The sequence below is a fragment of the Scardinius erythrophthalmus genome (assembly GCF_964197995.2).
Source record: "Scardinius erythrophthalmus genome assembly, chromosome: 10".
NCBI lineage: Eukaryota > Metazoa > Chordata > Actinopteri > Cypriniformes > Leuciscidae > Scardinius > Scardinius erythrophthalmus.
In genome coordinates this window covers 26,019,408-26,044,423 of record NC_138230.1, presented here as the reverse complement: position 1 = coordinate 26,044,423, position 25,016 = coordinate 26,019,408, and the positions used below count along the sequence as shown (strand labels likewise).

The 25,016-nt window shown below is 36.1% G+C and overlaps 1 protein-coding gene across 4 annotated transcripts; it reads left to right on the top strand.

Moving 5' to 3' along the window:
• Nucleotides 1-5,084: 5,084 nt before the first annotated feature.
• Nucleotides 5,085-24,503, top strand: gmeb1 (glucocorticoid modulatory element binding protein 1). 4 transcript variants are annotated; one of them, XR_014030871.1, is made up of 11 exons: nucleotides 5,085-5,213; nucleotides 7,629-7,780; nucleotides 7,956-8,011; nucleotides 8,280-8,401; nucleotides 8,480-8,583; nucleotides 10,159-10,307; nucleotides 11,920-12,051; nucleotides 12,189-12,326; nucleotides 14,397-14,519; nucleotides 22,636-23,920; nucleotides 24,024-24,329. XR_014030871.1 is itself a non-coding variant. In XM_081375698.1 (11 exons), the coding sequence occupies exons 2-11, from the start codon at nucleotides 7,650-7,652 to the stop codon at nucleotides 23,448-23,450; spliced, it is 1,809 nt and encodes a 602-aa protein (XP_081231824.1). In that variant the 5' UTR covers nucleotides 5,085-5,213; nucleotides 7,629-7,649; the 3' UTR covers nucleotides 23,451-24,497. The 4 variants fall into 4 exon arrangements, 2 of the variants coding, with proteins under 2 accessions (XP_081231824.1, XP_081231825.1); XR_014030872.1 differs by having other exon boundaries at nucleotides 22,636-23,905; nucleotides 24,030-24,328; XM_081375698.1 differs by adding an exon at nucleotides 20,616-20,654 and having other exon boundaries at nucleotides 22,636-24,497.
• The last annotated feature ends 513 nt before the right edge of the window (nucleotides 24,504-25,016 follow it).

Here is a 25,016-nt window from a genome sequence, read left to right as displayed (position 1 = left end):
GCAGGATTTTCATTAGTCACCCACTATAAACCCTATCTGCCACTCGATTCTGATCATATAAACACGTCTGTATACATGTCTACCTTTAGGGGCTCATCAGTGATGTGGATGAGCAGAGTAAAACGTATTGCACATTTTAAATGTTAAATCAACTGTAATGAATGCTAAAGCCAATAATAATGATGTACATCAAGCTCTGGGCATTGTAAACTGTCAATATATTTGCATTGTAATTCGGTAAATCTATAAGATTCAATATGTTTCAATAAAATTAGCATTAAGATCTGTGTTCTCATAATCTCTTGCAGTAGTTTGTTTGTTTGTTGTTGTTGTTATTTTTGAAAAACAAGCAGTGTAATATGACATGATTTCACCATTGTGACTTTTCAGATATTCTTTCTGCAGGTTACTTCGTAATGCCAGTGGCGGAAAGTGAAGTAGGTGCATCCCAATTCACATACTTCTTTATATGCTGTATTTAAAAACCTCCCTAATATCCTTACACTACTCCACTATTAGTCCACTGAACGAGTGAATGAAAACGGGTGAGTGATATAATGAGTGCACTCAATAATGTACACTATGGTTTTGGACACTACTACAAATGACTGCCTCCTCAAATAGTCAACTATATAAGGGATTGGGGCGATTACGGACACATGCAGCTGTTCATCCCATTTATTCAATGTGTATGGTTCCAGGTTTTTCAGAGTTAACTCTGTTGTTGAATCCATTTACTGAATAATACAAGATTGCAGTCGACACAAAAGCCTTAAATTACCCTTATTTAAACAACACACTTTTAGTGTGACTGTCCAAATAGTCCAATTTAGGGGATGACTTTACAGTGAAATGATGAGTAGCCTATGCTTGCTCTCAATGTCATACCGTTGCCGATACCTAATTTTACAGAGGAAAAAGACATGAGAAAACAGCCATGGTCGAATATTATGTCAGAATCAAATATACAAGAAAGAAGGTATTCTTTAATTAATTCATCTCATTATAATGGTCTTAAAAAGCTGCTTGATATATAGATTAAAACAGGGGTTCCCAAACTTTTCCATGCCAAGGCCCCCCAAATACCACTAGGTTCTGGCCAAGGCCCCCCTTACGGCACATGTAGAAATAAATAAATAAAACATCTAGGTGAACATCAGATTATGTGATGGTGTTTGATACCAGCCAATCAGAAAGATTATAGAGATGCACCGATTACAATTTTCAAGGCAGATTCCAATTTTCATTTAGTTTGATCTGCCGATACAGATTTTAGCCGATTCTGATTTCATTTTTTCTAACCACTTTACAGCACACACAAATATTTATTTTCTATATATATATATATATATATATATATATAGAAAATAAATGTACCAGTCAAAAGTTTGGAAACATTACTATTTTTAATGTTTTTGAAAGAAGTCTCTTCTGCTCATCAAACCTGCAGTTAAAAAACAAAAAAACAAAAAACAGTAATATTATGAAATATTATTTTAATTTAAAATAATGGTTCTTTTTTTTAATATACTTTAAAATGTAATTTATTTTTGTGATGCAAAGCTGAATTTTCATCAGCAAGTACTCCAGTCTTTGGTGTCTTATGATCCTTCAGAAATCATTCTAATATGCTGATTTATGATCAATGTTGGAAACAGTTGTGCTGCTTAATATTTTTTTTATAACCTGAGATACTTTTTTTCAGGATTATTTGATGAATAAAAAGTTAAAAAGAACTGTATTTATTTAGAATAGAAATCTTTTGTAACAATATACACTACCGTTCAAAAGTTTGGGAACAATAACTTTTTTTTTAAGAAATTAGTACTTTAATTCAACAAGGATGCGTTAAATTGATAAAAGGTGATGGTAACGATTTATATTGTTAGAAATGTTTTTATTTTGAATAAATGCTGTTTTTATGAATAAATGCTGTTAACGTTTTACTCATCAATGAATCCTGAAAAAAGTATTCCAAAAAAATATATTAAACAGCACAACTGTTTCCATCATTGATAATAACTGAGTATCAAATCATCATATTAGAATGATTTCTGAAAGATCATAAGACACCAAAGACTGGAGTACTTGCTGATGAAAATTCAGCTTTGCATCACAAAAATAAATTACATTTTAAAATATATTAAAAAAGAGAACCATTATTTTAAATTGTAATAATATTTCATAATATTAGTTTTTTTTTTTGTTTTTTTTTTTTTTTTTTTACTGCAGGCTTGATGAGCATAAGAGACTTCTTTCAAAAACATTAAAAATAGTAATGTTTCCAAACTTTTGACTGGTACTGTATATATATATATATATATATATATATATATATATATATATATATATATATATATATATATATATATATATATATATATATATATATTGGTAAATTTTCTATAAATATTTTTGTCTTCGTTTTCTTTTCTGACATAGCCTACTCCAGTGCTTGTTAAAACACACTATACATGCATATTATGCGCATATTTAGGTACTTTTTGTGTGAAATCATATTTATTTTGTCCATCAAAGTGTGCTTTCACTTTAATTGAGAGTAAGCAGCGCAGCAAAAATAGACTCGGCGCCGAAACCCTCCGCTTCACTGCTGCTCACGCGACGCTCCTGCTTGACGCTCACGCGCTGCTCCTGCTCGCGGTGTGAATGCACTCACTGAACATGCACGCCGGAAAAAAATCGTGCTGCTCACGCGCCGCTGGCGGTCTGAAACGACCGTAATTCACAAGGTTTCCTACATGTGCGTTCTGTGTGCATGTGTGATGCTGATGTCCCGCGATGTTATTCATGCGGCGCCAGAGTGCATCTGAATCGGCTTATGTCAGACTGGAAATCACGTGAAAATCGGCCAATTCTGGTCACTAGCCGATCAATCAGTTCATCTCTAAAAGATTAGCATTAAAAGTATAATGTTCAGATAGGCTATGCAACAAATTATTATAATGTTATTTCTTAACAATACTCATATTAACAAATATTTATTTTTGTAACGTTTTTTAACTTTTTTTTTCGCTTTTTTTTTCAACTTGCTGCGGCCCCCCTGGCGCCCCCTGGCGGCCCCCACTTTGAAAACCCCTGGATTAAAAATACAATACAAAAATACCTAATGTAGCCTACACTTACTGATGTGGTTATTCTTGGTGTGAATTTTGAATGAGTAATGCTTAGATGATTATGAACACAAATAGCTTATAGGTATGTGTGTCGAAGCAGTCGTGGCCTATAGCCAAAGGTTGCTGGTTCTATTCCAGTACCGGCAGGAAATGACTGATTTGCCCTTGAGCAAGGCACCTAACTCCTAAACGCTGTCTGTATTAATTTGATAGTAGGCCATAGGCTATAATTTATTTCACTTCCCTAGACCCTAGCTGTTATTTACTTAATAAGATTCGAAAGCAATAAAAGCTCGTCTTACACACATTTCATACATAATATATCAAATTATTTACTTAAAAATAATGCTTTGGTCAATGAAATCCACGCTTGTTTCTTCGCGGGAGGCGTGGGCGTATTTGCAGGGGTGTCGGATGTGGTTTGTAGAACTGCAGATGGCCGCCGAATAAACGTGAAAGATTTGGAATATAGAAAATGAATGCTGAAGAAGCCCAGCAGTAGTTTAGCAGCAGTATGCTTCTTAATGCTGCAGTGTTAATATAACAAGAAACATTTTAATCCTTGGGGTCAGGAATAGATATAATTTACTATGCATATGACCATGCATTCTCTCTCACACTCAATCATAATATGAAAAACATTTACAGTAGAACGAATTAATAATAAAAATATTTTAACCTCTTAGATAGTTTAGCTATTATTATTAGATGATGTTTAACGTCTGTAATTATATTCTCTTTCTCCTTTAAAGTTTGTTTGTAATCAATAGCCAATCAGACAACAACGACGAAACATCCAGGGTTATGTTATTGGCCAAAGTGCCTGTCAATCATCCCCGTTACCGCCCCAATCCCATGATGCTTCACTTCAGGATACATTTCTACTCAAGTTTTTCGAGCTAATTTAGCGTATTAACCAACATATATATATATATATATATATATATAATCTTGTACAATTCATTATACAGCATACAATTAATGGGGAATTGTGAAGTATAATAAAATGTATCGTTGTTTTGACTGTCCAGATAATTGTTACCCTCGCTGAGACGCATTGACTCCCAGAATGTGAGGTCCAGCTACACACCTTCATTTTAAAAAGGGCATCTGCCGTGAATGGCATAGCTGTGAAAGGGAATCTCTAACACAGTTACGGAATCGCTATCAAGAGATTTCGGATGCATAATTTTTACAAATCGGAGCTGCTAATGACCGTTGTTCTTGGCGCTCCAACCTTTTAACTGTCAAAAGAAAGATTAGTATTCTAAACCGTTACTACTATGAAACGAAGGAATAACATAAAACTTGTTTATCAAAGTAACTGTATTTTGTTTTTATATTTACCTAGTTGAAAATTGATTTATTCTCTTAGCAATGAGAGTTGTTATAGAGCTTTTGTAAATATACTTCTGAAGTATATTTATTATTTTTATTTGAGTGGGTGTGTTAAACAATTTTTTGGAAAACATTACTGTAATTGTATCAGATGATATTATGAGGGATTGCCATATTCATGTACAACGCATAGGCTACATAATGGTACTGCAGCTGCTTATTTTTTATATTTAATGTAGATTGGGGTGGATTACCAAATTGCAAAAAAAACTTTTTAAAGAATAAAATAGTTAATACAACCCAAAGTTATTGTAATTATTTTTTTAATGGAATTTCAAATGCTTGTAGATACCACGCTAGTGAATTAATGAGTTTCAACAGGTAACGTTATTATAATAATATCAGTGTGTACAAATATCTCCAGTAGATCCATTCAAGGTATGTTCGAATTGTAACTTTACTCCACACAAGCAGACGCAGAGCAATTATTTACAGGAGACTTATTATAGAAACTGTGACTTTTTAAAGTTTTAAACTGTACCATAACATCACAGAGCTGATACTGATAATGCCATGAACCTTGTATATATTAATACGAACAGTCCTGTGTGTACTGTAAAGTCTCTCATGGCTTGAGCTGGAACAGGGACGAGCTTGAGCAGGAAGTGTAATTCAACAAACTGCGCATGTTCACTCAAAGCCTCTCGCTATGTAAGGATGACACCGACTGCGATCTAAACGGTAAGGCCAATCCATCGTATTTTAACCTCTCTAATGTAACGGTTAAACATGACTGCGTAACGGAGAACTTCGTCGGGACGTCGACTAGAGGTGTTCGCGGCTCGAGTGGCAGCGGCAGCCCCCTCGAATGGCGGAGGAACGTCTTGTCGTTTGTGTGTGTGCGTCCCGCCGCACGGGAGACGTCATGAGAACAGAACACCGCGGCGCGACGCCAGCGCGTCATTTAGATACAGTCCGCCCGTACGGCCAGCGAACGCTTCATGAATTAGCCGCGCTTGAGGGTGTTTGAGAGTGTGATGTTTGTTTGTAAACACGCACATTCACCCACAAACAAACAAGCAGTGAAATGAAGGTGTGTGTTAGCATAGCACGTTAGCATCACGAACAGCAGATGAGTGTTATTGAAATGGCGCAACATATGAAGAGCTAAAATGCTAACTGAATTAGCCACTGAAGAGCACAACACTAAAGTGCAGTCGCTCAGAAACATTCACCATGGCAACCAAAACAGTTATCCCCACAATACGATAGGTACAACAATTATTGTTGCTACTGTTAAATCATAATAAATGCATTAGGGGTCTCTTTCTAACAGTGTAATATTTTTTTTCATTTAGGTAACGTTAAATACATTTTTGACAACAGGTGGTTCTTAACACCAGTCACTATCTAGTAATTTGACGGAATCTGTTGTTACCATGCATGGTATACAGAACTATCCCGTTCTGTGGTACAGTGAAGATATCACTGTAAGTAACGTTACTTTGACGTAAGTTACTATGAGGCTGTACGATGTTCATATTCATGTAACGTTACCATGTCATCTACTCTAACGTAACGTTACTTCATAGAATACCATGGTATATGCGTTTAATCAAAACATGGTATTACCGTGTATTTGTTATTTTATCTGATAGCATTAGCAATGCAGTCGTTTCGTTTAACAGTCATCATTAGACAGATATATTTATAATATGCAGCAATAATTTGATAAACTGGTCTATGTATATAATTTAAAGCACTCTATATCCTGACATAAGTAGCCTATACATTATTTTAATTGAAAATAGTTTATGTAAAACATTTAGTTATTTTATTTAAACCATACTTATTTTAAATGATAGCCTATATTTTATAGTTTTATATTTGTTTATCTAAATAGTGAAATGCTTGGTCATGTAACAGTGACTTGAAGTCATTTTTAATCTCAGGCCATTTTAATAATGAATGGACCACTGGTTTAGGTTCGGGTAACTTAACTGGCTTAAGTTTTGGAGTAAAAATTATTTAAATGCACATTTTCCTTATTTGAATATTATGTGCTTAGACACTAGCTTGAAGATTTGCCTTATCACACAGTCCACTTTCATTTGTTCATACTGAATTAATGCTACAGATGAGACCACTGTATAATCTGTTGTTTATTACTGTCTGCGGTCTGAGTTACCGTCTTTGAGATAACCTGACACCTTTAGTGGGTCTTCCAGTTGGGGAATATGAAAGATTGAAAAAGGCAACTGCTCTGACTGGCATAACTGTGGGAAAGGATTCTTTGACACAGTTACGGAATCACTATCAAGAGATTTTGGATGCACAATTATTTTTAACTTTAGGCTACCATTGATTGATGTTCTTGGTTCCTTGCTTTATAACTGTGAAGAAAAGAAAAAAATGTTTACAAAAGCAATTCACAATGGTGTTACAAGTTGATATTTTCCATGTCAAGCTTAGTCACCAAGTTTTATGTGTTTATGTTGTTTAAGAGGTGGAGCACATTGTAAAATTTATATGATTTACTACATTTTTGGAATAACACGAAGAAATATTTTTTTGCACAATAAGACCAGGACCGTGGTTTAAGAAAATGATAGGGTCAATGTTGATTTTAAATGTCGGACATTTCAGGCAAAACACCTTCTGAAATATAGGCTAATCAGTAGTTTAATGGAATATCATGCATATTATTATTATTATTATTATTATTATTATTATCATCATTATTATTATGTACACTACCGGTCAAATGTTTGAAATAATTATGATTTTGAAAGAAGTCTGTTTAACAAAGTCTTTGTGTTTGAAAGAAGTCTTATGCTCACAATGGCTGCATTTATTTGTTTAAAAATACAGCAAAAACTGTTATATTCTGAAATATTATTACTCTTTAACAGGACTGTTTTCTATTTTAATATGATTTTTTAATAAAAATGTAATGTACTCCTGTGATAGCAAAGCTGAATTTTCAGCAGCCATTACTTCAGTTTCCAGTGTCACATGATCCTTCAGAAATCCTTCTAATATTTGGTGCTCAATTATTATTATTGATATACTCAATTATTTTAATAATAATAATCTTAATTATTCCAAACATTTGACCGGTATAGATAAAATATTCACCAGGAATTTCATACTCAGTGTTGAAGGAGAGCGCGGGCTATGGCAGAGACAGAAGTCACTGTGTCCGTGGAGGACATGGTGATGATGAAGAGCACAGAGGAAGAGGATGTGGAGCCTGACAACCAAAGCAAGACTCAAATGATCCTACAGCTGCAGCCCATCACAGCTGGGTAGGTGTGAGGATCCTAAACTAGACTGCTAGGTATATCAAAAGAGACACGCATATAATAATACTTTACATATGTCATATTAAACAAATGACTCTTTAAAAGGACCAAAACAGCTTAATTCTTGGGAGTTAACAGGTGGAGATTGATGTTATAGATGGATGTTTTATGTTTGTAGGCTTGGAGATGAAAGCAGTGAGACAGATGCTGCAGTTGTGGCAGTGGAGACACAAGGTAACCCTGTCCCAAAACTTATTAGTGATAGTCTTTGTATTATGTCGGTGGGTTTTGCACAGCCAAGCACCACTCATATGTTCTTCATTTAATGTAGTCTTGTAGTTTAAACAGTCAATAATTCACATCATAATTAGACGGTAATATATGTGTAGTTTCCTGCAAACGCGTCCAAGCAGCGGATTATGCTTCAGTTTCTGTCACTAAATACACCTTATGCAGTATTACCCACAATATTGTTGTGTGTGTGTGTGTGTGTTATGTTCAGATGAGGCATCTGCTGAAGGAGAGGATTTGGAGCTTGGTTATCCCATTACATGTGGCGAGAGTAAAGCCATCCTTCTATTCAAGAAGTTTGTCTGCCCAGGAATCAATGTCAAATGTGTGAAGGTTAGTCTCGTATAGACCTTAATGCTGCAGATAACAGTTGCTAATGTGTTTAATCTGGCTTTCTCTGTTTCTCTGCAGTATGAGGATCAGTTGATTAGTCCAAAGCAGTTTGTGCACATGTCGGGTAAAGCCACTTTGAAGGACTGGAAGCGAGCGATCCGGATGGGTGGGGTTATGCTCAGGTAAGCATAAGCATTCTGGGTCTCTTCAGGTCAGACCTCAGTGCCAGCTATCAGTGTTTGTTGTTTGTCCCATTACAGTATTGGTAGCCTTTCATAGCATATCATATATTTTGATTTTTTTTTTTGGTGCCACTTTATATTAACTGTATTTCCCCCAGTTTCACAGACAAGGCTTAAGCCTAGTCCCAGACTAAAATGCATGTTTGATCTGTTTTAACTGAAAGCAACTTGCACTAACATATCTTAAAATATGTCAATGCCATTGTTTTGTTTCAAGAGACACACCAGTAATGTTTTTTTCTAAGGCATGTTTATAAAGGCTACTTAAATATCCTAATTTGAACTAAGTGACTTGAAGGCCTGAGTCTGGCTTAATCTAACTTAACTACTAAATTATTAATTAGATAATAGGCACTATATTTTTTTACATTGTACTCATATTTAAAAAAAAAACCTTTATGTAATTACAGCTGTAATTAATTTCTATAGCTACATCTACAGTATAGTTACACTGTTGACCCTTTCCTTACACCTTAACCCACCCTTAAAGCCCCAATATACTCGCACCAAAGTTCTTTTTCGTTATTTGTTTAGGGGTAAAACGAAGTTCGAAATACGTGAGTAGCGATATACTGTTAGCGAACATCCGACGACGCCCGCCCCACACTGCTGAGAGTGATGGTTAGATGAATATGTAAATGTGTGGTGTGCTCTTTCCTCTCAGTAACAAAATAAACACAACAAAATTGAGAAAACAGCAAGCATTTTAATAAAGCATAAGAAAAACATCTGATCATAGCAACGGGGTTATGTGGCACTCCATATACGTCACGTCACGTTTATTTATATATCACTTTATACAATAGATTGCTTAAAATCAAGCAAATTTACTGTATTAAATATGAAAAACAGTGTCAGTGTTTCGTTTCATCAGAAGTACAACTTCATTTTCTACTATAAAACTCCAGTGTGTTCATGTTTTCACTCAACCGACTGAACAGGCCAAATGAACCAGAAAAGATTTTCACATGAAAGAAGGCGGAGCCTCCGCAGCCCACCTATTACGTAATCACCACGGACCAATGGTAATACAAAGGTTTAGCAAGCTTTGGCAAGCTGTTTCGAACTCCCAGAACGAACTCAAAACGAACATTGTTTCAGTGTGATTTCGTTTGATATGAAGTCACATCATTTCGTTCTTCGATTTCACTTGGAAGTGTATGAAGGCCTTTAAACCTAACCAAACCGCCAAACCTGTCCCTAACCTTACCAGTGTTTTGCGATTCAACATGAACACAATAAGTACAACATTTATTTTGAGATAGGTGTGACACGTTTTCCCCCTTACTCAACAGAGTAAATCTACAGCTTTTAAAACAGCACAGCAAAGTACCATATGAAAAAATAAATTATGACTGAATTTGTAGTAGAAACAAAGTGTGTCTAACATTACGTTAGGAAATAATAAGGAAAATTCCCCATTTTGACCCCTCCAGATTTTTCAATAAAAAAACAAATATTCTTCAGCAAAGTATTAGTCTTAACCTCTTAAAGCTCTGTGTGTTTGCCATGTAGGAAAATGATGGACTCGGGTCAGCTGGATTTCTATCAGCACAGCACTCTCTGCACAAACACCTGCCGCAGCACCAAGTTTGACCTGCTGATCAACAACACACGCTTCCCACCGGACGGCAGTGGGCTCAACACACCCACCACAGCTCAGGGTTAGAACACACACACACACACACACATACACACACACAGACACAGACACAGTCACAGTCTGGTTTACTATCTTTGTGGGGACTCTCCATAGACTTAATGGTTTTTATACTGTGCAAACTGTATATTCTATCTCCTTACACTAACCCTACCCCTAAACCTACCCATCACAGAAAACTTTCTGCATTTTTACATTTCCAAAAAAAAAACTAATTCTGCATGATTTATAAGCTTGTTTACCCATGGGGACCTCTATTTAGGTCCCCACTGTGACACGAGTCCCCATGAGTCTGTGTGCATTCAGGTTTAAGTCCCCACCGGGATAGAAAAACATGAACACACTCACACACACACACACACACACACACACACACACACACACACACACACACACTCACACTCACACTTACACACACACTCACTCACTCACACTCACTCACACTCACTCACACTACAGCTGGGTGACATAGTTACCAAATATTTTTGTTCAATATTTGTTTTATCCTTTAAATTGACAAATGATTTATTTAATTAGTACCATAATTTTGACCAAACAGCTACTGTTGCCAATTAAATTCAAAAGTAAAAAAATAGTCAAAATAGGGTTGGGCGATAAACAATATCATATCGAGATTGTGATAAAATGTACACCAATAACGGTGATTAGCTCTGGACATTTTTACTTGATATGGATTAATCTAACAGCTTATCACAAAGCAGATATAAACGCAACCAGAGTGGTGTCAGTGCATGTTGTTAATAAGTGTTTTCAGCGTGTCTCTGTGTGAATAAACACGCAAACTCACACACGTTTGCCGTCTCTATAAATGAGGACATGAATACACAAACTTCATCTCCAGAGCTGCTTTGAAAGTCACTTCACAAACTTTTCATCGTTTGATTTGAGTAAAACTACCATCAAATACACACTGAAACTGAAACTAAAACTGAAACTAAATCTTCACAACAAACTGTCAAAATAAAAATTTGGTTAAACTTCAAGAAATTATGACAGAAATATATCAACTGTAGTCTAAATATACTTCTCAAAGTAATAATAATTATAATTTTATTTCTAAGGAATATCATACAACCAAGATATTTTTTCATCTATGTTTTAAATGTATAAAGTTTTTTTGTGCCGCATCTAATTTAACAAAAAAAAAAAAAAAATTACTTGTTATATTTTCATTTGATAACATTTTAAAAGCTTGATTGAATTGTTAAAGTGTATATGAATTTGTATTAAATCATAACACACAGAATCCACCCCACCCCCAAAACACAGAATTTAGGGGAAAATAAAAAAGGATTTCATGGGGCCATAATTTAAAAGGTACTCTGTGGAGCTTAATTGTGAACAAACAAGTTTACATGTTTACTTTCATTCTCAAAGTCTAACAAATATGTGGTTAGCATTTCCTTCCTCAGGTGGGTAAATCAATATATCGTGATAAAGATAGATATCGTATGATATGGAAATAAATATTGTGGTAATATTTTTGGCCATATCGCCAAATGATCAATGCATATTTTCCACACAATTTTCAGTAAAATAGATTTTCATTGTTTTCATTCACCACTATAACAATACATATTGTGTGTGTCCTGCAGGGCATGTTTCTGTGGGTAACGGATGTCAGATGGCCACAGTAGAAGAGAAGAAAGAAGACGTGATTGGTACTGTGGAGTGGAGCCCAGCCACCATAGAAGCCTCAGAGAAAAGGGACACAAATGACATCTCAGGTAAACACAGCAAAATAAAACATTCAGAAAGTCATGTAGTCAGTGCTTCCCATCAAACATCACTCATGAGTGCCATACATAAATGATGTTGGCATCCACAGATGTAATAAATGCTATACTGTGTTTGTGACCCCTAGATGAGACGCTGAATTTCTGGAGGGGTATCGCTGAGGTGGGGATGATGGGGGAGGTGGTGCCTAATATCCGCTCAGAGCTGTTGGGTCTGCTGAGAGGAGTTCAGCTACGCACTGATCAGAGCTCTCTACAGGATGCAGGTCAGTATGTCAGAATATGATCTGTGCCAGGTTTGTCTAATCCTGTCCATGGATTCAGCTCGGCTCTAACCTTAATCAAACACACCTAACCAGCTCATTAAGTACAAAAAGTACAAAAATAAACTTAAATGGCACAATATCAAACTCTGCGACTCTTTATTGATTCTTTGTAAGAGTTATATAACTGTCAATTGCTGTAACAGATACCACAAAAATGACCGTAATACCGTAAACTGAATCCTACCAGTCACAAAATTGTCTGTGACTTTCCTAAACCTATTTTTTTTATTGTGAACTCCAAAAATAGATCAATTCAAAATGAATGTTTAATGGCAAACATGTTGAAGATTAGCAGACAGGCTTACAATTAATTAAGTTGTTTATTCAGCAGTTAATTTATTGTAGGAGCCTAAGACTTTTTGCAAATAATATATATATATATATATATATATATATATATATATATATATATATATATATATATATATATATATATATATATATATTAGGGATGCACCGATACCACTTTTTCAGAACAAGTCCAGTACCATTACTTTTTTTAGTACTTGCTGATACAGAGTACCAATACCTGTATTTTTATTTTTAATGAAAAGAATATGAATCAAATTAGTTGGCTTAGCAAATATTTCCATCAGTTATTTTCATGCCTAATTATGCCTGTTAAAATGCATTGTAGGAGCTACTGTTACTTTCACTGTTCATATTATTGCTCTATCATATTTCATCTTTAAATTAATAGCACAGTGAATATTTAGAGCTGCTCCAGCAGAGCTCAACCAGTCAACCAGTCTTTTGTTGTTAGAGTAACATTGAGGACAAAGACAGCAGTAGGTTTATAAAGGCTGCTGTCACTTTAAGAGCTGCATGTGTCCAATATACTGTTACACACGCATTTTCTTTTCAACGGTTTATGTTCACTTAAAGGAGAACTCCGGTCAATTTTAACATTGAGTTAATTTTTTTGTACATTTGGAGTGCTGTCAATACAGAGAACAACGACAAAAATCGGTGTTGCCTACACCGTGTTATTCTCTTTTATAAATTTGCACCCTGTTGACTTCAATGGGGCAAGTTTTAAACCTGCTTTTAGCCTCTTAACATCCTTGATGTGTCATTACAAGTGCACAGGTCATGTGAGTGATTCCTTCGGAGTGAACGCGAGTCAATCTGACTGCAGTAGATGTGAAAGATATGAATAAAAATGATGTTTATTCAGCCAGCGCAAATACCTGTATTTACATCCTGTTTTCGGTCGAAGTCCATAGTAATCGATTGTCGAGTTCACGCGCGTGATCATAGGTACTAAACCAATGCGCGTAAACTCGACAATCGATTACTATGGACTTCGACACGGTGTAGGCAACACCGATTTTTGTCGTTGTTCTCTGTATTGACAGCACTCCAAATGTACAAAAAAATGAGCTCAATGTTAAAATTGACCGGAGTTCTCCTTTAACTGACTGTTTCACGAGGATACTTGCCTATACAGGCATTTTGACATAATTTTCTGTGAATTTGTCCGTTCATGTGCAAAAAGACATAAAAAATAGCTTGCATAGCTAGTTTGCATACAGAAAACTTGAAAACGTCATGTCTGCTGTTTGCTGTTGCCAGTGTTTCTTTGTCACAAGCACTGTACTGTAGACACTGCGTGGTATCAGAGCATTTTAACAAGTACACGAACGCAGTATCGATGCTTCACTAATATATATTGAAATAAATAATATAATACATTAAAAAATAATATAACCTTTATGATAGGACTGTCAGTCAATTTAAAATCTTTTAATTCTTTAATAAATGTAATTAACTTAATTTAAAGACAGGCTTCACAAGATTAACTCCATAAGTGTATTTTCTTTTTGGGGCATCTTGTAGCCTGTAGTTTAAATAGAGGATTAGAGATCCATGAAAAACACATTTAGTATGTCAAGTTATTTTGTTGTGTTGTTATTCAGGTGCAGTGGTGAAAGTGGAATGTGGCTTAATATGTAGTTTGTTTTTTGTATGTGTGCATGTGATGTGATCATCACATGGTCTGTCTTGCAGAGATTGCAGTTCTGAGCAACCTGGCACAAGTCTTTAACCTGCTAGACTCCATCAAACAAATTGTGAATGTTCGACGGCAAATGACGGACCCAGAGCAGACACAGATGCTCCGAACACTGACAAGTGAGTGAAGTGACCAAAGGGAAGTAGGGACATTTGGTGTGGCCTGTTGGACATGCTGAAACTGTTCCTATTAATTGTGATTGATGTAAAAGTGATTTTTAAAGACACAGGTGTCGCAAATATTAAATCTCAACATTTGAAAATAACATACCACCTACAATAGATTGATCGTTAATTCAAACACCCACGCAATCTCTTTCCAAAATGACAATGATTTGGTTGTGTCTAATAAACCTTTGACAAAATCACACCGCAACATTCAAATCTGCGTTCGCACTGCTGCTGACCCAGAGTGTGCAATTGTCATGTATAGGTATGAAACAGCTTCACAAACAGTCTTTTCAACCACACATTATCATTATTTCTGTGTTACTAATATTCATTTTATCACAGAAGTACTGGGATAAAAGTTTATAGTTTGGATAAAAACACTGATATCTACGGAAGCAATCAAAATAGATCAAATGACCTTTTGTTTACATCGTTACACCAGCAGGGGGACAAGTGACTGTTACAAATTTATTTTTCATTGAATCATTCATTCAAGAGATTCGTTCAAAAATGCTGATTCATCCAGTAATGAAATAAGTGAAGTCTTTGAGTGAGTGATTGAATCATTCATTTCAAAAGATTTTTTTTAAATAACTAATTTTGTTTAGTTGTCTGTTCAGAATCGTGAGAGAATCGTGATCTTTATTTAAAAAAAATCATGATTCTCAATTTATCCAGAATCGTGCAGCTCTAACCTACAGTAATCCCTACCCTTAACCTAACTGATAGTAGGCGAGAGATGAAAATGCCATTTTAGCTTGCTTCTACAAGTCTTTGAGCCCTTTTATCGAGCGTCGTCCCTGACCTATAGAGCTGGTAAGTCCCGCCCCTTCCGCTAACTCCACTGGACCTCTAGGTTGAAAAATCGTCAATGCAAGTGAATGGGAGAAAATAATTATTTTCTGGTCCCGTTTGAATTGTGCCATGAATGTGAACATATGTTGTCTGTGAATTTTTTATATAATTTTTCGTGTACAGAATGCTACAATTTAGCGGGTAGACGTTTGATACGGTTAGACTTTGTGTGAGAGCACTTTGTGGACTACAACTCTTCGCTGCTTTAGACGCGTTTGAAACGTCAACACCACTCGCACACGGACACTAGCTCACGGATCCCGCTAAACATGGCTGTGTCTTTGGTTCACTTCACCGCCTTCTTTCAGGGAGAGGACAAAATCGTTGAGGTTGGCGAAAACCACGGGTAAGTCAACTTTATGGGGTGACGTCACATAGGTGACATGTAGTCTTTCTCGTTATGTCTTTTCCACAACTGTTAGCCGAAGAATCATACCATATAATGTCAAACTCGTAACATGAAAAATTATATAAAAAATTCACAGACAACATATGTTCACATTCATGGCACAATTCAAACGGGACCAGAAAATAATTATTTTCTCCCATTCACTTGCATTGACAATTATTCAACCTAGAGGTCCACTTGGGGTTTTACGGATAGGCGGGACTTACCAGCTCTATACCAGGTGAGCTCCTGAACAAGTTTAGTGCATTATAAAAGCCATACATGTGGAAGCTGGTTATGCGATGCAAACTTTAAAGTCCCCCGTAGTCAATAATTTTATCCCTTAAAACTCATCTTTGATCACCAAAATTACATATTTAAAAAAAAAAATTCTTCATGCCTTGAAATAGCTTGAAAGAAACTCTACACCCTTGCCTCATTTAGTATTTGCGGTTCTATGAATATGCAAATGAGCCCCGCCTCCACTCATTCACACCAGCTCAGAGCCATAGAGAGAGAGAGTTGCGACAATGGAAGTTCAAAATGCTTAGTTGTCACGTGATTCGCGTAGACCTCAGATAGTTCCAGGAAGTTCTTCGGCGCCAATTCAAATTGATGGAGTTAGAGAGCAGAACTTTGATTTTTGGTAGTTTGTAGTCAATAAATTAATTGATTTACAATATGTATATAATACACTGATATGTGAATGTAGTATGTGTTTGTAGTTATCGCAATGTTGTTTTTAAAAGATAAAAATCTGCTAGTATTTAATGTTTATAGTGGTCAACCAGCGTTGCCTGCCGTTTGTTAACATATTTCTGGCTAACGTTACCTTGGTTAAAGACCGTGTTGCAGTTGTTTTGAAGTAGGCCTAAGTTATTTCAAGTATTTCATTTAGGTTCGCGTGTAAAGTCTGTGTAGAGAGAATGGTGTCGTCTTAGCGGCCCCTAATTTAATAACAAATGATCGTTCCGACGGAAGCGAATCAATGACCAATAAATTTAGCTGGAAAATAACTTTATTGAAGAACCGCTATAAAGCCAAAACAATCTCTGTTACCATAAATTATACGCTTATTTCTGTAAAGCTGCTTTGAAACAATCTACATTGTTAAAAGCGCTATATAAATGAAGATGACTTGACTTGACTATTTTTTGTTCTTAAACTAGAATGTTATTTAAAGGTATCATGTAATGTTCACTATGGTTTCACAAGGACAGAGACTTGCAGGTAACAGGTTGCAAACAAGTAAAATGTAGAATTTAATTAAGTGAAATTTCATTAATCTTAATGTATTTAAAATGGTGTCTTAAGAATAAAAAATTAAAAACGAAATTATATGGCATCATTTAAACCTTTCATATAGACAAAGTTTATAAAGTCTAAAAATTTAAGTAGTTTTATAGCTGTTGAGATAATTGAAAAACTTTTGTCCAGCAATTTGCATGTCAGGGTGGCACAACTGCAAATATGGTTATTTTATTATAGTAATTACAGTATACATGATAATGCATCGTCCAGAGGAGTCTTAACCCCTTAAACCCTAAGCGTCCCGCCGGCGGGACGGCACCCCATGAAACAAATTCATAATCAAATTACTAAGCAACCACTGAATGATATGATACAAAATAGGTATCATTTTAAAGCTTAGAATCTCAGCTTTTCAATGCACCTATACATTTTATTCAACTCCTAAAAGGTGCTGAGTTATTCCTTTAGAACGGATTATACCGCCGGAGGGCGCCCCCTAGCTATGGAAAAAATTAATTGTCATATTTTTCAAAACTACTGCATTGATCAACACAAAATAGGCATCATTTGAAAGCTTAGAGTCTAAACTTTACAATGAATGTAGCCATTATGATTATCTCCAAAGTAGTGCTGAGTTATTTGCTGATAAAATGATTTTTTTTAATACATAATTTATGAGGAAGAGTAAATTATTATGTACTGCAATGTGTCAAAAACATCATACTGCTCAGATAGTCATGTGTCATATGTCATTTGAAAGGTCTCAATGAGTAGAATACAACAAGCATAATTGTTTCAGGCTTTTACTAAACTTGAGCAAGGTTTTTGTAAAATAAGCCCCTCAAGAGACCCATGGGTAAACCATATATGGATGCTGAATTTTAGACACATTTCCGCTTGTAACTTCATGAAACATGCTCCGATTGTGGAAAATGACACATCATTATTTACAGCAGATGCTTATAATTAAAATGAGTCCAAACTCAACGTAATCCATCACTCAGAACTAAAGATATTCCTCATGGAGTTCTAATTCACAAAAAATACACAAACGCACGTAGCCAAGCGAGGTAGCTTAGACTTGGCCTTTTTACTCGTATCTTCATGAAACATACATCGATCATGAAAAATGACACATCGTTATTTACAGCAGGAGCTCATGATTAAGACGAGCCCAAACTCATCAGTCAGATCTAAAGATATTCTTCATGGCGCTCTAACACAGAAAATACCAAAGACGTACCTAGCCAAATATATACTCATGAAGCACTCGCGTTTGGTCTTTACTTATAACTTCACGAAGCATGCACATATCGTAGAAAAATGCACATCATTATTTTCAGCAGACTCTCACGATTAAAAAGAGCCCAAACTCAGCATAATCCATCACTCATATCTAAAGTTATGCCTCGTGGAGTTGTAACACAAATGCGCACATAGATCTTTATTATAGATGTAGCACTTATGTCGCGTTCTAACTCATAACTCAATGAAGCATGCATCAATTGTGGAAAATGGCACATCATTATTTACAGCAGAATGTTACGATTAAAAAGAGCCCAAACACACCATAATCCATCACTCAGGTCTAAATATATTCCTTATAGCGTTCTGACACAAAAAAATACCAGAGGCGCACCTATGAAGTAGCAATAGCAGTGATGCTATGTTGTTTTGATGTGACGTTTCAGCTCATAACTCAATGAAACTTGCATAGATTGTGAAAAATCGAACATCTTTATTGACAACAGATTCTCACGATTACAAAGAGCCCACACACAACAGAATCCATTGCTTTGATCACGAGATATTCCTCACGAAGTAATGCATACTTGGCTAAAAAACAAGTCTCTCATCCTTCTGGGGAGCAAAGTGTTTTCCAATTTTCCCGGAACCGTCCGCGCTCTTTTTCAAACGTGGAATAACACAAAATATGTATCATTTTAAAGCTTAGAATCTCAGCTTTTTAAAGAATCTAACCACTTCGATCAACTCTGAACGAGTGCTGACTAGTCTCTCTAAACCGGAGTGTACCGCCCGTGTGCGCCACCCATGGCGCCCCCTAGCTGCGAAAATATTCATTATCATATTTTTCAAAAATATTGCCTTGATTCAAACAAAATTGGTGTCATTTGAAACCTTAGAGTCTGAACTTTACAGTGAATGTAGCCTATTTGAAAAACTCCAAAGTATTGCTGAGTTATTTGCTGATAAAGATATAAAAAAAAATTCATAATCTATAAAATACTTTTTTGTACTATGTACTGCAATGTGTCAAAAACATCATACATCTCACGAAACATTCAAAAATCGTTGAAAATGGCACTTCATTTTTTACAGCATATTCATACAATTAAAATGAGCCCAAAATTAACTTTATCTATTGCTTTTATGACAAGATATTCTTCATGGTGAAACACTATAAAAAATGCCCATGAGGGGGCGTCAAGGTCTCAACAAAAATGCTATCTTGGTTCCAAAGGCTGTAACGTTTGATTACTTTATCCAATCACCACAAAATTTTATCCAGATGCAGCTCATATGTAGAGGGACTTCCCCAAAAAAGAATTTTCCTCCTACCTTATTTCCTTCCTGAGTTATTCCATGTCAAATAAGAAAGATATGCATTATCATTATAAAAATTATATTTATTTTTTGTCTTTTATCAGCAGTTTCTCGGCAGAAGAATGTCCAAATGGAATTTAATTTATATTTTCAAAAAATGTGAAAAGTGTTCTTTTAAACGATACCTACCTTTTGACTCTCCTTGCTATAGTTTTGAAGTTATGAGTCTTTAGTTTTGTGTATGTCACTCAGAAAACTCTTTTTTTTTATTGCTTTCCAAATGTGTGAGGACTAAACAAAAAGGCTACCTTTGTTCCAAATGCTGTAACTTTTGAGTACTTTATGCGATCACCACAAAATTTGATTCAGATGCAGCTCACATTTAGGGGTACTTCCCCAAAAAAGAAAATTTGTGCTACCATATTTCCTCCCCGAGTTATTGCATGTCAAACAAGAGAGATATGCAAAATCATAAAAAAATCATGTTTTTTTTTTTGTATTTATCAGCAGTTTCTCGGCAGGAGAATATCCAAATGTAATGTAATTTATATTTTCAAAAAATTTGAAAAGAGTTCTATCAAACGATACCTACCTTTTGACTCTCCTTGTTATAGTTTTGAAGTTATGAGTCTTTACTTTTTTGTGTGTCACTCAGACAAAAAAACTCCAAAAATGGCTCAGGGTTTAACTTTAAGGGGTTAATGATGAGTGAAAGGGGTTGTAGATCTCTCTCAAATACTGGTAAAAACTGCTTTCAAGTATGGGTAGGTTGGTACACTTTCCATGTCAGGTGAATTTAAACACTTAGAAATGTTTACAGCTGAAACTTGTTTAAATTTCAAAAAGTCAAAGTTCATGACTCAAACATATACATTACATCAATTTAATATACTTTTGCATTGATTTAGCACAATGGGATTTATAAATGTCTAATAAACTGCACGTCAAGCATGTTGTCTGTCATTTCCTCTATGTTGTTCTTGTAGTGTCTGACACAGAGAGGAGAAAATATGCTGAAACTGAAGGTGAGGGTACAGCGTCAGTGCAGGGAGTCTTCAGGATCCACTGAATCCCTTTATGCTTCTTGTGTTGAAAGAGATAAAGGAGACAAAAACGGGACAAATTATATACAGTAGTAGTATATATTACATGTTGTGGTATTTAGAATTATTCCCCATTTAGTCTAGTGTGATTTGTTTTTGAAAATGGCTTGCTGCTTTTAAGCATTGTTTTTAATCTCACAAATAAAACTTCCATTTCCCTTTCCCATCAATCCAAAAATCAGCTGAGCTGAAACATAATATAGTCAGGTAATTGTCAACAGAAACACAATGTCTAAAAAACTCCACCCATACATTTTTGTTACTCAAATATGCAATCTAAAATAAGGATTTATTTTTTTTTGTTTGTTATTGCCCATTTAATGAGGAATGAAACGGATATTCTCATTTTATCACTTCCACATATCCACACTCCCCAATGTTATATTTAACATATTTGTTTAGAAGCCTTTCCCTCTTATTACACAACAAATGATAAAAATGCATTAATTAGAACGGTTTTAACCATTAATAGGCTGTTCGTGGTTTGTTATGCGCTACTAACTTTATCCAATGACCTATCTTTTATCTGATAACGTCCCCTAAAACTACTATTTTAGAGAGCAATAATCAACTAGCATGGTTTAATACACAAGTTAATTTGATTCAGATGTACTGATAATATACAATCTTATTCTTTAAACGTCTTACCTTTTAAAAGTCCATCACAAACGGTCTGTTTCTACCACGCTGCTGCTACTTCCGGGAACTATTGAGAGACTCTACGAGCCGCCATTGCTGTAAAAAAAGCGTTCCATTGTAGTCAATGGAGTTGCCGCAACTCTCTCTCTCTCTCTATGGCTCTGCACCAGCTCAGAGATCCACTTGTTGACGATCACACGTTGACGTGATTGGTTAGTTTGTGACGTCAGAAACACCAGTGATTTCAAACCACATTTTTGAGACTGTCTTGTTCACTGCAGTTTTAAAGGGGTCATCGGATTACCATTTTCCACAAGTTGGTATGATTCTTTAGGGTGTTCATGTAAAGTTTGTAATATACTTTGGTTAAAATTCCTCAATGGTTGTGTAAAACAACACCCTTTTTACCTCCTCAAAAACAGCTCTGTTCCCAGTGAGCTGTTTCGGTTCATGTCTCTTTAAATGATAATGAGCAACTGCTCACCCCACCCCTCTCTTCCATGGGGGGTGTCGGATTGCTGAGGGCAGAAATATGCTAATACGGGACTGTCCGTCAGTGGTCGTGGGCGGAGCATGAGCATTTTGACATCATAGTGCTCAGAAAATCCAAATGGCTTGATTATTGAGAGTGTTCAGACTTTTTGAGGATTAATAAAAGGAGTGAATGGATTTGTTTCATTGTATGTTGGTTGTGTCCACACACTGCAAAGACACATTATATACAAACACCATATAAAAGTGAATTTTGCATCTGATGACCCCTTTAAGGAGAAAATTCAGCAATGGTGTTAACTTATAAATTTGGCCTTAAAGCATATTAAAAACACCACATAGATATATAAACAACATTTAAAAGCTTGATTTTCACCACAGGGGGACTTTAAAAAGTATTAGTTTACAAATATACAATTGAGCAAAAAAACGTTTGAACCGAATTCTTTATTAACCGATAATCTTCCTCTGTAATTGTAATTTGTGTGAAAATGGATAAATGGAAAAGTTATTGGCACAATTGCATGCCGACTTCACGGGGGTTTTAGAGACTAAAACTTAATGGAATCTTTGTTCCATTAATTTTCTATTATCACTATAAAGCTGTTTTGAAACAATCTGTATGGCAAAAATCACTATATAAATGAAGGTGACTTGACTCTGCTTTGCATTATGCCAATTAGAGCACTTGTTACCCGTGCTAAAATCATTGTAACACATAGATTATTGCTTAAATTCTTTGAAAACAACAGTGTCTCTTGTTTTTGTTTAGCATTGGAACAGCAGGTAGAAGAGCAGAAGAGGCAGCAGTCCCTCAGCTGGTCGTCTCAATCACAGGTCCTCAGCAGTCTGGTTCTCCCCTCCACCCCTCCAGCCAAACGCGCTCCCAAACGGCCCCGCCTCCAGCGGCCCGCCTCTACCACCGTGCTCGGCACATCCATAGCCCAGCCTCTAACCCTCCAGCCCCAGCAATTCACTGTCATTTCCCCCATCACCCTTTCATCCATCGGCCAGTCGTTTACAGTGGCTGGCCTCAATCAGCCATCTAATACGGTCACCCTACATGCTCTACCCGCAGGCTCGCAGCTCTTCACGCGAATTGCTGGAGGTTCTGATGGAAAAACCGAAGCCATTGCTCTCCATCCTGCATCTGGGCTCACGTTGCTGGGTGCCACAGCCATGCAGGACCACGCACAGCTCGGGACAGTCATGAGCCCCGTCGAGCTCGTCCAGTTGACGCAGAAGATGACTTCTGCAGGTGTAGCCCAAGACGGTCAGGTGGTCGCAGGTACGGTTGTGATGCAAGACGGCGTCGTCAGGGTCATGCAAGAAGACGAGAACCAGGATAACACCACCTTGATTGAGATAGACCCCGCATCCGCTGACCACAGCGTGAGCGTCATGGAACTGCAGCTTGAGGGAGACGAAGCGGGGGATGGTGCAACCGTAATGGAAGGAGGAGAGGAGGTGGTGCAAGGCGAAACAGAGGAGACAGGGGAGATACAGTTGGATGCCAATGGTCAGTTCCACAATTTGCCCATTGTAGTGGTGGAGGAAGAGACACAGGACGCCGGCAAAGCCAAGTGATTCACCGACATGCTCACACAAACCGCCCTCAGAGACTGACGGACCGAATCAGACAGGGACGGGGATTGTGTCGCCCCAGGTGGAGTGTGCTTTTGCCCCTCCAGCAGTCTTGTTTTTTCATTACTTACTTCCTGCACAGCCAAGCTCAGCTCTTCAAGCCTGCCGTGTCATGTATTTGTAAAAGCAAATTCAGTATTCCTTTTTTACACGTAAAAAGCAACAGTTTATGATGTTTTGTTAGAACACATTCAGTATTTGCTTTCTGTTTTTGAGTGTGGAAGTTTAGGCACTTATTTTCCGGTTTCCTTTTGTTTTGGTGCCAAAATGTCACATAGTAGCCATGTCCAGATTTCAAGTTCATGACTCTCTGATCTGAAGGTGAAGACTGATATTTAAGACACTCCCATAATAATAATTTACACTGTCTGTGTCTCTGTGTGTTTTCTGACATCAGGGTAAATGGCACTAATGCAGAATTCTTCAACCCTGCTCCTGGAGAACCACTGCCCTGCAAAGTTTATTTATAAAACTATATATAGAGTTATAAAACTCTGCAGGACAGTGGGTCCCCAGGAGCAGGGTTGAATACCTCTGCCATATTGTTAGTGATATTTTAGCACAGTTGTTCTCAACTCTGGTCCTTGGCACCCACACCCCTCCCTTATCTGATAGACTGTGTTCAGTTCATGCAGCTCTCTGCTAATGATCTGATGATCTGAATTAGGTGTGTAAACAAGGGAGACAAAAGAGCAGTGCTTTGGGTCCCAGGCTCAGAGTTGAGGACCCCACTGTTAGCACATATAATGAAAGATGTGTTAAGAATGTTTGTGAATGGATCATGTGTGTCCTTCACTGAAAATAAAATAGATATTCCTTTTCCTGCGAGTTATATTGTAAATGATTGTAGAATGCGGGATTGTGCATTTTAAAGTCTGTTACTTTACCGAGTTATTTTTTTGAACAAAAGTAGAAGCAAAAATACTTGATTTGGAGGTTTATAAGTGCAAAGATGTATTAAAGTGATCAAGAAACAGTAAAAACATTTAAACATTTAAAATAAAATAAAATAAATAAAAATAAAATAAAAAACCTAAACATATAAATAAATAGTAATAATAATAATAATAAAAAAGATTTCTAAAGGATCATGAGACTGAAGACTGGAGTAATAAATATTGTCATCACTGAATACATTTCTATTTTAATATATTTTAAAATACAAACAGTTATTTCAAATTGTAATAATATTTAACAATTTGAATTTTACTGTATTTTTTATCAAATAATTTAAGTTAGTTTGGTATGTGTAACTTTTACTCTGTTCTATTGGGTTTGTTTTGCACATGGCTTTTGAGTTTATTGTTTTGTTTCATGGTGCTGTCTGTTTTTTTGTGAGAGCTATTGTGCTCCGTCTTATCATGAATTTCGGTCTTACACTCAAACAGAAAGAAGCATAATAAAATTAAAAAGTAATTTTCTTTCTGGTGAATTGTACAATAAAAACAGTAGTTACCAGAACTTACATTTACAGTAAAAAGTGTGTTTCATTAACTGATATAATGTTAA

Coding starts and splice junctions, on each gene's coding strand:
- gmeb1 (XM_081375698.1), top strand. CDS start 7,650: ATGGCAGAGACAGAAGTCACTGTGTCCGTGGAGGACATGGTGATGATG. Junction 8,402..8,479: donor TCAATGTCAAATGTGTGAAG/GTTAGTCTCGTA, acceptor GTTTCTCTGCAG/TATGAGGATCAGTTGATTAG. Junction 14,520..20,615: donor GATGCTCCGAACACTGACAA/GTGAGTGAAGTG, acceptor TTGTTCTTGTAG/TGTCTGACACAGAGAGGAGA.